Raw genomic sequence first — 15,525 nt, 5'->3', positions numbered from 1 at the left:
CCTTGGGTGTTTGCCTGTGTGCGTTTTGTGTGGCTGCTGTCCAAGAAAACTTTAATAATGCCATGTATGCTAAGCAGCTTTATGGACAGAATCTTCTTGATCTTTGAGGGGGCTATAATTATGACTTGGTATATAAAAGGTCTTTCACTGAAAAGCCTCAACTCCCTAAAACTCATCCATGTGGGATGTTGCATGGCAGATTTTATCATTCCTCAACATTGAAAAGCTTGAGGAGCTGAAAATAAAGACTGTTGTATCAAAGTTGGTTGTTTTTTTTTTCCTGGTAATTTAGAATTATACTGCTAACCCTGCAATAACAAACCAAACTAAAAGTAATGAACTCAACAAAATGTTATAGGATTTTAAATATTTCTTTTTTCTGAAAAATGCAGCAGGTATTAATCTTGATTACAGGATGTGAAAATCTGTTTTCACACACTATGCAAAAGTTGGTTCATCAGACAGTGATGTATAGCATCCTCCTGGAATGCTGCCTTAAAAGGAACTGTGCTATATTCTGATTTCTAGCAGCATTTCCATATTGCCTAAACTTCCTTGGAGATCTTTCCATCTACTTACTAACAAAACATAGGATATAAGATTAGCTTGAGACAATGTGGTCACTGTGCTTTACAGAACTCTCAGGAGGTCAGTGTGTTCCAAGGTACGCTCTGAAAAGTGACTTATAAACTGACACCATGGGCCTTGGCAGACATTATATTTATGGTCCAGTTCTGTTAATTGCATTGTAACATGCCTTGTTCAGCTGATCTATGATGTGACAAAACAGCAAATCACACTTAATGTGGAACATCATTGTGATTGGTTTGTATCATGCCTTAAATTGAACATAGCATGTGTCCCAGACCCGACTGCTCCATGCTCCCATCCCATCTCTTAGCTGAGCACTACAGTGGGCCACGGGACAGTTTGGGTTCAGCACGCAGGGTGCCCCACCCCCGTGAAGCAGTGGTTTTCAACTTGTGTTCCACAGACCCCTGGGGGGTCTGCAGACAGTCTAAGGTGTCCGCAAGAGATGACTTTGATCAATGAAAAGTACATGACTATCCCCACTTTGAATTCAAAGTTTCCAGAGGAGTCAGCACCTCTATTCAGAATTGTTTAGGGGTCTGCAAATGGGGAAAAAAAGGTTGAATACCACTTCCCTAAACAATTTTTGGGATCAGGTTGGAAGCAGCTGCAAGTCCTGGTTTGGCTGGTTCAGCCCTAGCAGTTGCCTAATTTTAATTCTGAGGATTATATGCCCTGTTCCAAACATAGTTTGTTGTCCTGTCATACGCAGGGCATACAGTTTTGGGGACAGAACATAACATTCCTCGGATCCAAATCATGCCGGTTTTTTAATATCTGCCAGGGGCCTGTGGAGTGTATATGTTAATGACTCTCAAATCAGCTCAGGGTTTTCAAGTTGGCTACATGGCAGGCTCCAATCGTGAGCTGAAAATTAAACTGTATTCTTGTAGGTTTCTTTATTATGGCCGATAGTACTGGTTCTGAGCTTTACCACAGTTTGCCCGTGCAGAACTGTGGTGGTGATGCATTAATAATAAGAGTGGAAGGTAATAACATGCTTTTATTTTTCCTTCAGCACAACTCTGCGTGCATGCATGGAGCAGAGCTATGAGGCCAGAAGGGGTCTCTATAGAGTTTCTCCTTCGACTGTGCTGCATTTTGAGAGGAGATCAGAATGACTGGTTACTGGGGAAAGTACTGAAAATTAAGGCACATATTTGAAATAGTGCAGCTAGCTTCATACTTGGGTTGCATAGCAGAAGCCAGATTTTATCACTATCATCCTTGCAAGTAGGGAATAATTCTGAATTTAGTTGTCAGGTCTCATTAAAATGCATGCTGGGCTGATAAGTTTGTGCTAAGTCAAGAAAGCAGTCAGAAGTATTCGTTTAGCCATTTGACTGGAACAAATGCACTCAAGACGAGGTTCAGCTAGTTCAACAAGAAACTGTCCCAGGCTGCAGGTGAATTGTACAGCAGTCCTGGTCTAGACTTATTTCTGCCTCCTGTGTTCCAATATCTGGCTTACCCAGAAGCAGTCATAGGTGCATCTAATAGCAGGTGCATCTGTGAGATGGAACTAAATTGGCAGGAAGCATGTTGTAAAGGCTTTTTGTCTCATCTTTCTAACTCTCTTGAACAGGTATCAAAGAAGAACTTGATGGAGATAGTGAAGAAATTGATGATTCACGTGGATAAAGCTGAAGGGACAACATACAGGGACGAGTTGCTGACCAAAATCATAGATATATGTAGCCAATCCAATTATCAGTACATCACAAACTTTGAATGGTCAGTGCTTTTACCTGTTCACTTTGAAAGAAGCAGTGGTGGTGCTCCTTGCTTTCCTGCTATTAAGAATGTTTCACTTCCACCTCCTGTAGGTACATCAGCATCCTGGTAGAATTGACTCGTTTGGAAGGTACTCGACATGGTCATCTCATAGCAGCTCAGATGCTGGATGTAGCGATCAGAGTTAAAGCTATTCGTAAATTTGCGGTTTCCCAGATGGCCATGCTTCTAGACAATGCCCATCTAATAGCCAGCAACACCCAGAGGAATGGGATCTGTGAGGTGCTTTATGCTGCTGCCTGGATATGTGGGGAGTTTTCAGAGTAAGTGTAAATGGTATTTTTTAAGTGACCTCTGTCTTTCCCATCAGACTAATTCAGCTGTTTCAAGCCAAAATGGGAACTGTTTGGGCTACTCTTGCATCGGCATATATATATATATATATAATCTCAGGGAGTAAGGAATAGTGTGTTCCTAAGGCTTAGGAGTGCAAACCATAGGACTGGAAGGGATCTCCTGTGTCACTGAGTCTACTCCTCTGCTGTCACAGGTAACCATATCAAACACATGTCTTCATTAACTGATCTGGCTCCATCTTAAAAGTAGTTAGCTTGCTCTTCTTGGAAGCTTGTTACAGAGCCTCACTCCTGTTAGGGTCAGAAACTTTTTGAGTTTCAGTTAAACTTACTCGTGGCTGGTTCCTACCCAAGTGTTCTTTTGCCAGTATTGTCCTTTATCTTAGATAGACCTTCTCTCTCCTTGGTGCTAAACCCCTAGATGTGTATACATAAAAGACAGCCGCATCCCTTCTCAACCTTTGTTTTGCTAGGCTAAATAAGACTGACTTTTCTTTCCCCCGATCATCCTGGTGTAGGTCTCTTTGCTTTTTCTCCAGTTTCAAATTGTGTAGCAGAGGCAGCAAGTACAGTCCCTCCAATAACTTGATATGCTTTGAAATGAAAACTCAATTTAAATCTCAGGAATATAAGAGGCGAGAACATAGTTCCCTCTTCAGTTGATTTGCTTTCTGCATTTGACAGCATTTTGTGTATGTAATTGGCTAGTTTCCTCATTGTGTAGCTTTAAACCAGTAGTGGAAAAGAGCTTTGTAAGTGGGGAAAAATGAGAAGATTAAAACCACAAAGACTGGCAGAGTGCAACTTGTATTTTATTACTGCTTGTGCTTCAACTGTTTCATTTGCCTAGTTCCAGTCCGTTTCAGAGCCATGCAGAAGTGTAACTGAACTTTCGTTCTTGGCAATACAGAAGATGGAAGGAATCTCATTTGACTATTTAAATTCTAGATTAAATTATATAAAAAATAAAAGCTTGTAACTTGAGGATATTTTAATAGGAAGATCATGGAGACAGTAAGCATGGAAACCCAAAGTGTTGCTTTGCCAAATGGGGCTGTATTAATGCCTACCACACTGTGGTATAGTAAAAATTTGTACAGTCCAAGTATGTGTTTTGTACTTCTACAGATGCATTATTGCTGTGCTATTTTCTGTATTGCTCATCTTCAAAAATCTATGTTATAGTACGTATCAAAACTAGAATGAATTAAACGCAATCAGTCAAAACAGAATTGAGGGGAATTTACAGAACAGGGAAATCTTAATATCATAAAAACAGTTGATAAGAATAATTTCTTGTGCACCTCTGTATTTTTCTCAGGATTTAAGAACAAAGGACGAAATCCTGTCCTCATTGAAGCCCATGGTAATAATCCCAATGATTTTCAATGAGGATAGGATTTTTACCCAACGTTTCTAGACTTTCTGGCTAGGAAGGTGGCCATGGAAATTGAAACAAGAACATTCTTTGGCTTTGGAGCAAAGTTAGACCAAGACTGAGGGGTGGTGAGAGGCCCGCGCATAATACCTAAATAATTTGTATTGTGACATGTGAAACTCAGTAACACATCAGGCTTCCTAAATTGACTTCTCTTCCATTTTCTTCCATCAATCTTCTAGACACCTTGAGGAACCAAACCAGACCCTGGAAGCAATGCTGAGGCCTAAAGTTACCACTTTACCAGGTCACATCCAGGCAGTTTATGTGCAGAACATGGTAAAGCTTTATGCATCCATCCTACAGCAAAAAGAGCAAGCTGGTGAGAAGGAATCATCCCAGGAAATTACCCAGCTGATGATTGACCGTTTGCCTCAGTTTGTACAGAGTGCAGATCTAGAAGTCCAGGAAAGGGTAAGAGAAGAATACCTTCCCTAAATCGGTTGTACTTCAAGCCTCTGATACTAATACTAATTATTTCTGCTGTCTGGTTGCATCTACAAGAGATGCTGATTGTTCAGTCATTCTTATGTAATCATTTAGTACTTGCATAGTCAAGTACTAAATGACTGCGGAGTAATCGGAGTTACTGTTTATTAGCACTGCCAAACAGCTGTTTTTGTGACCCTGACTGCACAGTAGCCCGAGATTACTGCACAGTAGCGTCATGTCATGCTTTCTGCCATGTGATGCTGCTGCGCAGTTGTCATCTTGTGTAGATGCAGCCAGTGTTTGTGTGATGCACACACTGCAGAAATAACCCCCAAAATAACCTCCCTTAAAATGTCTTATCAAAGGATCCTGTTTGCATCCTGCACCTTGCATGCCTCAGCAATGTAGAAAGTGAGAAGCAGTTTGAGTAATTTTCCCAGCATCACTTGCAAGGCAAGATCATGATGGAGCACAAAGTTGACACCCAGTCCTGTGCCTTAATCATTACACCAAATATATAAATAAGTATGCAGTTACTGGCATGTGATTGTGAGGTTTGAATCTGTAAATGCTATATTCATACTTGCACATAAAGCAGCATCAAATTCTTTGCTTTCATTACTGCGCTGCACCATACCATGTAATTCATCACCTTTTGGAGTAAAACTTTTTTTTTCCCACAAGAGGTAATTCAAAATTATTCAAGGTGACTGTCAAGTGTTATGTATTAGCAAGTGATGCAAAGAATGAGTATAAAATTTGATGTTTGAAATGGGTTCTCAGGGGAATAGAATGAGCACTCTAAAATAACATAAGCATTCCCAGCTGAATCAGAAAAAAAAAGTTATGGGGGTGCAGAAAATGAAGGGAATGAAAGGTCACTAAGGTGGGAGCAGGAGACATGATATTAGAACTGGAAAGCTAGAACCATATATTACTCTCACTTCTCTGTTCACTTAAACCTTTAAAGCTTTTAGTTGATTTTGGTACACGTAATATAAAATAAAAATGGCAAGCATAGTTATAGTAATGCAGCGCAGTAATGAAAGCAAAGAATTTGATGTCCATAACGAAATATGTTTAAAACTTCCTGACTTTGAACCTGTGCAGTCTAATTTTGGCAGCTGAATATTACATCAGAGTAAGAAAAGTAAGGCAATGTTAAAAAAAAAAAAAATGTACTAAAAGCCCCATATAGACATGCCTGTATGGTTTTACAAATGTTTGTCTCTGGGAAATGCATACAAAACCACATTTTTGAGAAGGTACACACAGGCATTTACATTTAATGATTAGCACGCTTGGATTTTAGAGCAGCGCCTGAATCATAAAGCAAGTTCTTTTCTTGTATCTTCCATTGACTTGCTGCCAGCAGCAAAGACAGGATAAGTAACTTTCCTACTTCCACAGTAACTTCAAGTTACTATCAAGTTTCCCTGTTTGTTAATGCCAGTTTCCCTATTTGTAAAGGGGGTGATGTTTCATTTCTGCCCCTGTTGTGAAGTATTGTGCAATGGCTTGATTCACTGTGCTATGAAGTACAGACTGGCTGTTGTAAGGCTAGGCAAGACTTCTTATCTTTTATTGGACCAATTGTATGGTTGGTATAGACATAGGCAAGCTTTTGAATATCGCAATACCTTTCCTTAGGCCTCAACCGTTGTAAGGCTACTCATCTTGAATCATTAACACCATGATAAGCTGGAGGAATAAAGTAGTTACGCAGGAACATGGGTCCTTATTTTGATTTTTACATTCTTAGGAAATTTAAATAATGCATACACAAGTCAGTCAGTGTTTTTTTTCCATGAGACTATCTTCCTTTACATTCTAACTTTCTTTAAATTGGAAGCCCCAAGTGACTGACTTTTCTCATGCATCCTGAGCACTTTCTTGAAAAAATCAGTGTAGGATCCTTTGTAGCTGAACTTGGTTACCTGTTTTGCATATCTGGTATTTAATTTGCCTCTATTTGTGGAGATGAAGAAACAGAACATGCATATCATTGGGACATTCCCTGTATGAGCATTCCTAATGGGAAGAGGCTCACTATTCAGAGCAGTGGTTCCCAACCTTTTTGTTGTTGGGGGGGGTCCTGCGCCACACTCAGCGGTGAACCTAAAAGTGTTCTTGAATCCTCCTGAGGACCCCGCATGACCCTGATTTAGGTCATGACCCTAGGTTGGGTACCGCTGATTTAGAGGAACACTAATTCTGAATTGTGTGTGATGCATGTCATCTTCAGGCATCAACGATATTTTGTTCATGTAGCTCATCTTCTGCTTTTAGCGTGGCTTGTTCTCCCAGCTTCATTAAACACTTCTGAAAATTCAACCTATAATATACTTCATTTTAGGATCTGAGGGAATCTGAATGTTTTGTGAGAATGATCTAGTTGGGGATGGTCCTGTTCTGAGCAGGGGGTGACCTCCTGAGGGTCCCTTTCAACCCTAATTTTCTGATTCCATCATACTTGATAGGGATTATCCATATGTTACAGATGGGAAGCAGGCACAGATTTGGGAGTTTATATGCCCAAGGTTGGAGATTGCTGAGAGAGAAATCCCACCTTCCTTAATCCCCCATTGCCAGGATCTGCACAGTTAACAAAGTGCTTCATCTTACTGTGGTTGTTTAGACAGGGTTCTTATTCAGCAACAGTCGGTGCATCGACACTGTTTTTTAACTTGTTTTTATATTTGGCTTTCAGGCCTCCTGCATCTTGCAACTGATTAAATATATTCAGAAGCTACAAGCAAAAGAGGTGCCTGTAGCTGAGGAAGTGATAGCACTGTTTGCAGGCGAGCTGAACCCTGTAGCTCCTAAAGCACAGAAAAAAGTCCCGGTTCCAGAAGGGTAAGAGCTTTTATCCTTACAACATTGCTTTAAATGCATAAGTACTGGTTCTGTAGCGAGAAATCCTACATATATGTACATGCATGGAGAAACGGAATTAAGCTGTATGTAAGTAAGTAAATCCATCTGTTGCCATTCTTCCTAGCTTGGATCTTGATGCTTGGATCAATGAGCCTCCCTCAGATAGTGAGTCTGAAGATGAAAAACCCAAAACAATCTTTCATGATGAAGAACAAAGGCATTCTAGACCCAGACAGCCAGAGATGGATGAAGAGGAGCTTGCCAGGGTAAGTAAATGTTGATATGCACATACTACTAATATAATGGTACGTTCAAAATCACTGAAGTAGTTGCAGTAATTTTTTTTAGTGCAGCTGAGGGCATGTACCTTGCACAGCTTCCCGAGTTGGAAGCAGAGTGAGCAAGGATGCAAATCTTTGTATATAAGGACGCCCAGAATCTGAAACCAACTTCTAAGGGAAGTGGTGCTGACTTCTACCTTGGGGGTCTTCAAAAGGAGGCTTCTAATCACCTTGCTGGGGTCGTTTGACCCCAGCGTCCTTTCCTGCCCATAGCAGGGGGTTGGACTTGATGATCTGCTCAGGTCCCTTCCAACCCTACCAACTATGAAACTACCTGACTAATCCATTTTTGTTAGGTCCATGCTGATAACAATGTTGTCTTGATTCCCATTGCCTTTGTCTTTGGGATGAAAGCCAAGTACGTAGGACCAGGTTTTTGGAAGTGCTCAGCATCCAACTTGCAGAGCTCTTCTTTCCGCTTGCTTTATTCCTGAAGTGGGAGCTAAACCTCTTGAGAACCTGGTACCAACAGGGAGAACAGCTCTTCTGAAAATTTGCCCTGTAAACTCTCCAATTGTTTTGATGGCTGTAAACACAGAGACTGTTCTTTACCAAGTGCCACTCACTCAACTTATGATTTAAAGTAAATGTGTGGGTTTTTACTTACTGTTAGTCAATCCCTAGCATTTTCTGGCAGGGAATGCACAGTTTGCAATAGCATTTGGGGTGCAGGGTTAGACATGGGCATTTTTGTTGGGCTTTGCACCTGTATTTTTCCATGAAACCCATGAATTCCCACACACACACACCCACATCCCCCCACACCTCTCCCGTCCCCAGCTTGGAAGAACAGATGGGAGGGATATTATTTGGTAGAATTTCCTTAACAGCTGTTTGCTACACTTCCTTGTAACTATGAAACTTGAAAACTGGAGAGGTTTAATCAGCGGTTATTTCCCTGTAGCCTTTTGTGAGTTGTTTTCAGCGCTCCAAATATACTGTGTGATCACACTTTGCAGTGTCTGGAAATAAAGTGGAGAGTGAGCTTGAGTCAGTGCAGTAACTACAAATACCTTTTTTTTTTTTTTTTTTTTTTTTTTTTTTTTTTTTTTTTTTTTTTTTTTTTTTAAAGCGCCGAGAAGTCCGGAAGCAAGAACAGGCAAACAATCCATTTTACATTAAAAGTTCTCCGTCTCCACAGAAAGTAAGTCTGGCTTGCTTGAAGCCACTTTCACTGTCTAATAGAACAAATGCAGGGGCTATCAGCATTTTGTAGCTGCATCTTAATACTCTCCTTTGGATCCATCCCATCTTCCTGGGAGCTGTCTAACCACTTCCACCCTGGCCATGGTCACCTAACAGCATTGAAGTCATTGCTGCAGTTGCCATAATGACGGTGTACCTCTGGGGCAGTAATTCATTTATGGAGTGGGGCTCTTCAGTGCAAGAAAATGTTTTGATTTGATTTTTAAAAACTGTCGTCCTTTGCTCCCCAAGTTATTGGGCCCTGTGATGATCTTTTCCTTGCCTGTGTGTCTGTCTGATTACTTCCTCCTTTGCTTTTTTTAACCCTTGATGGCTTACTACTTCCCTGTAGCACTGATCCCTCCTCTAGGAAGTTGGACTGACTAGCACTCTTTGTGTTTAGCCATTGTTTTGAGGTCTCTTTGCATTGAAAAGCTGGAAACAAGTTAGCATCGTGTGACCACTCTGCTTTCTGTGACTCTTCTGTTGACCTGAAGTTTGGGAACCATTGTAACAGTAATTGTTGTGGTCCTTTTTTAGAAGACTGTCGGGTATAGTCTTACTCATATGAATTATGAATTCATCTCATAAAGCCTAGTATTTAATATTCAGCCGGGGCTCTAAGATAGCAAGAAGAGCTAGAGAAAATAAATATACAAGTAGCTGCAAAGAACTTAAAATACAAAGTCAAGTGAATCCCCTGGTCCAATAATGTGAGTAGATGTTGTGCTTCTTTTGCAGTAATGATTTTTTTTAATATTTATTCACTCCCATATCCCAAGATTTTCTGTTCCATGTGGACATTTTGTTGAGATCAATGGTATGTTTTTGATGCAGCAGATACACTTGGCAGGTGGGAGCCATGCAGATTGCCTGGTATACTGAGCATAGTGAAAAGCAGAGGCAAGATAAAGTACTGAGAGCACCATGTGTGAACAGTCAGTGTGATGTGTCAGCTAGTTAGTGGCTGACTTGAATGTTCCATGTGTCCAAAAGCCTCAAATGAGCATGAGATTATTGTACTGTTTTCTTTTATTCTTCTTCTCTCCCAGAATTAGGGCTTTCCTTATCCCCATTACATCCTGAGACTGCCTTGATAACTTAGATCTTCATTGTTTACCTTAGAAGTAGCAAGCCATGAATGTTTTTCAACCAGTTATATGTGCTTTTCTTGTCTGAAACAAATAACGCTAGAACACTAGCTAGAAGGAAGGTCCAGAGCAGTATTGATCAGTTGGTAGCAGTGTCTGAGTGCTAATCCGTTTTTCAGGTTCTCTGAATATTAATCTATCCTTTGACATACTAACTTCAAAGATTACACTTTTATTTTAATATTTTGAAATATCTCCATTATGAACATCTCCATCAGAAATGTTTCTAAATAATATAACTAGTTAACTGACTGCATATTTAAAGTGTTAATGTAGGTAATCGAATGTTGAACTGACGCGCAACAACTCGGTGTGCTGTGAAGTCAACACTGATACAGTTTTTCTTTCACTTACCCAGCGATACCAGGACACTCCAGGTGTGGAGCATATACCTGTAGTCCAAATAGACCTTTCTGTTCCCTTGAAAGTTCCAGGTAAGCACATCAAACCAGTTTCAAAATGGAGTTGAAGCTAATGATTTAAACAGAAGTAGTCATTTCCTCTGTTTTATGGCATGAGCTTTTACAGTCTCTCACATAGTTCCCATGTTGGTTGTCACTTTTTAGTGTGCTAAGAAATACAGCCGTTTAATGCAAAACTCTGTTTGAATTACTCTGTTAGTCTATTATTCTGAATATGAGGCCCACTTTTTTTTTTAAGTGTGCTCAAGTTCAAACAGCTTAACAGGTAAATATAATACATATTCAAACATGAAAAGGAACCAATATCGTTAGGAAGCATCTTCAGAACATAACCAAGTTCTGTGGTACGGTAAGGCAAAAAGTTGATGTCAGAGACCAGTGGATGGGGACACTGAGAGAATTTAGCAATAGTAGTGACACTAATATGCTGCTTTCTGGTTAATGATAAGTTATAGATCTGAAAAATAATTGCTCAGGAGTAATATGTGGTTGAGCATCTCTTAATATGCATCTCTCAGAAGTCAGTGTCTTCACTTGCAGATTTATAGCTATTGACATTTTTTCTCCTAAGGTATAGTAAAGGGTTTCTCCAAAACATGAAAAAAATATTGTGAAATATTTATATTCTTGTAGCCTTGGAGTCGCATTCTTCCATTTAGTGTCGATGTTTAACCCACGTTAAGTCCACAAGATTCAGGCAAGATTCAGAGGAGAATTTTGTCTGCCGGTTTCTAAAGGGATAAGGAGTTGGGCAGGAGAAGCTTCTGTTGAGAGGCTGCAGGGGGGAGGGTTAAGTAAAAGTGTAGTATGCTACTTCCCATCTGGGAGTCTGGACGAGGAGTTGGGAGGAAAATAAATGTTTGTTTGAACCATTGACTATGGAGATGGTTAACCTCAGAGTAGACTCTAGCCTGAGAGCAGTTTGGGCCCTTCTCTACAGGAATGCCTATGTCTGACCAGTATGTAAAACTGGAAGAGGAGCGGAGGCATAAGCAGAAGTTGGAGAAAGACAAAAAGAAGAAAAAGCAGAAAAAAGAGAAGAAAGGTAAACACCACCGCCATAACTCGCTACACACGGAGAGCGATGAGGACATTGCCCCAGCCCAGCATGTGGACATCATCACAGAGGAGATGCCAGAGGTCAGTTGTTTGCTTAATAGTCTCAGGAGTCTCAACATGTTGCTCTTGGTTTTGTGACCCTCCAAGTGTCTCAAAACACAGTCAGCCTCAGTTGGGTCATCATGGCCTGAGACTCCTGAGTATTTCAAAACTGCCTAAGCAGCAGCATATGGAATCCCTAATGAGAGAGTCTTTTGACCTGCCCTTTCAAAGGAGAGAGAATCGTTAACTTTTGATGCAGAGAGCCAAAGACTGCAACCAGAGGAAAAACAGAAGACTGGTAAAACTTATGGTATCCATATCTGCCATGAAAATAATGATAGTGACATAGCTGCTTCATTTATTATATTTTGTTGCTTCACTGCGACTATAACTTGCTTTCCGGTCAGCAGATTTGCAGCTAAAATGAATTGTACATGCTAATTCTGTACATGCTGTACAGTCCAAATTTGTTTTGGAGTAACATTGGGCAAACAGTGGGAATGCAAATCCTGGGGCTGTATGGGGAATATCATTGTCCTTGTAAATTCATTGATAAAAGACAGAGTGCTAAATTAAGTTTGACAGGCCATGTGACTTCTCACGTCTGATTGCAAGGAGGTCTGTATTCAGGTGGAGTTTGGGAAGTTCTACCTCTGGCTTGAAATTGTGCTCTCAGCTCACTTCCTTAATTAGTAGCCTGTTTCTCTCACCCTAGAACGCACTGCCCAGTGATGAGGATGACAAAGATCCCAATGATCCATATAAGGCCCTTGATATAGATCTGGATAAGTAAGTACAAAACTGTATTATGTATGAGTATTCTTGCTTGTAAGCCAGAATGCACAAAGGCTCTGGGCTACAAAAGTTAAGGTGATTTAAAACTTATGGTTTATAGGGTCATAATCCACCTTGCACCATGGTCTTCCCTCTTCCCTTTCACCATGATCAGGTAAAGGTTACTAATGGTTTGTAGTGGAGGGACTGATTTTTCTGAGAAAGAGCTATAGTACCTAACATTACAGCCCACTCATCATTTCTGCAAAACACATTGTCCCTGTTAGACCAGGAGTGCATCTGTTATACCCTACCTTTTCTCTGGTCACTTAGGCAGGTAGATTTTTTCTCTTTTAGAGACTGGTTCTGTGAGTGAGGCTGGAGCCTCTGAAACTAAGGGGACCAATCATCTAGGTAGAACTGCACATACACGAATGAATCTAACAAGCTTCCAATACATAAATTTACCCAAATCCATCAATTCTTGCCTGCATTTGAGGGACCACCACCTTCTCTGTTCAGGGTTTTCAAAGCACACATTGAAGTCAGTTCTTGGTATGGCTCTGTTGACATTTGGGGTTCTTGGAGCAGCAGGAAATGGTGAATTACACTTAATAGCATCATATGCCCTAAGCAGATGCTGTTTCTTTGTGGATTTTCAGTCTTTCACAACTGTTACCCTGTCTGAATTGCTTTCCAATGGAATTGTTTAAAAGGGCAGCCCTTCTACCAGAAGATCTTCTTGGGTTGGGTGTGTTGGAACTCCAGGAACCTAGCATGCTTTCCCACAGACCTTAAACCTCTCAAAGGCCTTTTAATAATTACAGTCAGCAAAGCTCTGTGTGCAGATTTTTCTGCTCTTTGACAAAATGGTTATGTATTAAATATAGTTGCTGGTTTATGACCCACTGATGCCTCCTGCAAAACTATGTAAACTATTCTGTTTAGGGCCAGTTCTTCATGTCCCTCAGCTGCATAAATGTGCTTTAAAAGCTTGGCCATTGTCATATACTTGCAGAGAAATTGGATGAGTATTTCACACCTAAAAATCTTGACTGTTGTCCCATAAGTATGAGATACCAAAAACTCTGTTCTGATGTAGTTCATCTGCTCGTTCCTAAAATACTCACCTGTCTGTTTACCTCTGCAAATGAAGAGTGCAAAGAGGAAGTGAATTCCTAACAGATGTCCTGTTTGAGCTAAACACACCAGTGTAGAAAACACTACACCCTTGCCTTAATGCAGTAGTATTCCAGGAGGTGTCCCTGGACTTTCACACTTCTGTCCATGCTCTTCCCCTTTCCACAGTCATTGCACTCTCCAGTCATGTTTCTCATATCTCTATCCTTTCTCTCTCTTTCTCTCTCTGCTTGCACTGCTATGTCTGTGTCACTCACACACATACAGTCTGGTTTCAGGGAAGCCTTCCAGGTAAGAATATCATTAAGTAGTTGGCCTTCTTTCTAAGGTTGGTTGGTTTTTTTGGTTTTTTTAGCGGGGACAGTGTAAAAGTGTGCAGGATCATGGATATATTAAAAACCAATGAATCCAGTTATGAGCAAGATTCCTTCATCCTTACTGGCTTGCTTTGAGCCTTGACCCCTATCACCTCTCAGGTGCACATAAAACAAATCTAAAATGGAGATTTGCCATATGATGAAACCAGTATGATCCTGTTGGTTTTACAGTGTCTGTTTTTTGAAGTAAAGTTGGATCAAGTCCAGTTCTTCATACTGTTTAAGCAAAAAACTGAACTGAATGAGAACAATAAGTGTCTTCATGAACTGATGATGCCTGCTCAAACGTGAGAATCAGCATTTGAACAGAAACTCATCTGAAAGTAACAGTTAACGGACTTTGTCTCTCTTTACTTTCTGGCACCCCAGTTTGCCAGCAGTGGGGAAAGATGATGGATGTTTGTTTCTATGCTGCTTATGTCTAAGTAGGGGTTGCCAGCATGGTATTTATTGCTACATTATTAAGTACTTTTTTTAAAATTGGGGTACGCTGATGTAGAGTAGAAACTCATTTTAATGGAGTGCTGGGCTATTGACTCAGCACAGCCTTCCAACATGAAGCATAGAAACTCAATATCTATGCTAAGAAATCTTAAAATCTATTAAACTTGGAATGGTCCTATCCAGGGGCAAGATTAAGAAAGAATTCTTGTTCAAGGATTTAAGACAAGCTGTCACCTCAAAAGTTACATCATGTTGCTTGGCTTGTGACATTTATTATTGCAAATGTTTCCTCCTGTTTTACACCTATCCTCAAGGATTACTTCATAGGTTTGCAAGAGTGCAGGGAGTATACGTGTGTGTTTTCTGTAAGCGTTACTTAATCTGCAAGTGCGTCATTATCAATTGATGGGTGAGTGCCAGAGGGATCACAGCTCACAGTTGCCTGCAGAATGTTTTCATTTAACTTCTGATGCATGGGGGCAGTGTCTGGCTGCAAAACTGAGCCGCTCCTGGGATACTAAAGTGTTTGCGTGGGTTGAGACTAGTTCCATTCTAAGGAGAAGCTATCATCTGATCTTTACAAACACAAACTTGTCTGGGAATCCAGCAAGTGCTGTGGGCAGCTGGGAAACAGTCTTCATTGAAGGTAACTCATCATGCATTTTTAAGACCCTTAGCAGATAGTGAGAAGCTGCCAGTGCAAAAACACAGAAATACTGAGAACCTCAAGTCTCCAGACACAGAAGCTCCCTTAGTAGAGAAAAAGAGTAAGAAACCCAAAAAGAAGGAAAAGAAGCACAGAGAGAGAGAGCGAGAAAAAGAAAAGAAGAAAGACAAAGAGAGAAAGGTGGATGAAGAAGAAAAGAAGGTAATTCTAAGGCACGTCCTGTGATTAGATCACTGTGTTGCAGCTAATATGCTTATATTATATAGTAAAAAATTCTTATATTTCGGTGGTCAAACGTGGCTGCTAATAAGACACCAACAGCTGATTATTTTTAACATTTTTCATTTCCTTGGATTTTTACAACCTTAAAAATGACATGTCTAGACCCCTCTGCTTAAACACAAAAATAATAGCCACTTAGTCCTGAAAGCCAGTAAATGTCCAATCCCAGCAGAACACACAGCGTTCCTTTCCTTCCCACAGATCTAATAAAGG

The 15,525-nt window shown here is 40.5% G+C and overlaps 1 protein-coding gene across 2 annotated transcripts in view; it reads left to right on the top strand.

The window, feature by feature from the left end:
* The window catches only part of AP3D1 (adaptor related protein complex 3 delta 1 subunit), an 89,539-nt gene that overhangs the window by 55,905 nt on the left and 18,109 nt on the right, over positions 1-15,525 (top strand). For both annotated transcript variants that reach the window (XR_002096631.1, XM_019513320.1), the window contains exons 13-22: positions 2,177-2,325; positions 2,418-2,648; positions 4,302-4,533; positions 7,262-7,407; positions 7,553-7,694; positions 8,842-8,913; positions 10,464-10,539; positions 11,468-11,667; positions 12,344-12,417; positions 15,033-15,231. Coding sequence is in view for 1 of the 2 variants with exons in the window: in XM_019513320.1 (XP_019368865.1) it covers positions 2,177-2,325; positions 2,418-2,648; positions 4,302-4,533; positions 7,262-7,407; positions 7,553-7,694; positions 8,842-8,913; positions 10,464-10,539; positions 11,468-11,667; positions 12,344-12,417; positions 15,033-15,231 (1,521 nt within the window). In the remaining variant the exon portion in view is untranslated. The remainder of the gene's footprint in view (positions 1-2,176; positions 2,326-2,417; positions 2,649-4,301; positions 4,534-7,261; positions 7,408-7,552; positions 7,695-8,841; positions 8,914-10,463; positions 10,540-11,467; positions 11,668-12,343; positions 12,418-15,032; positions 15,232-15,525) is intronic.

The sequence above is a fragment of the Gavialis gangeticus genome, unplaced genomic scaffold (assembly GCF_001723915.1).
Source record: "Gavialis gangeticus isolate Ggan-Ray unplaced genomic scaffold, GavGan_comp1, whole genome shotgun sequence".
Lineage (NCBI taxonomy): Eukaryota > Metazoa > Chordata > Crocodylia > Gavialidae > Gavialis > Gavialis gangeticus.
Note: the sequence above shows the minus strand (reverse complement) of the source record. Positions and strands in the feature narration are given on the sequence as shown.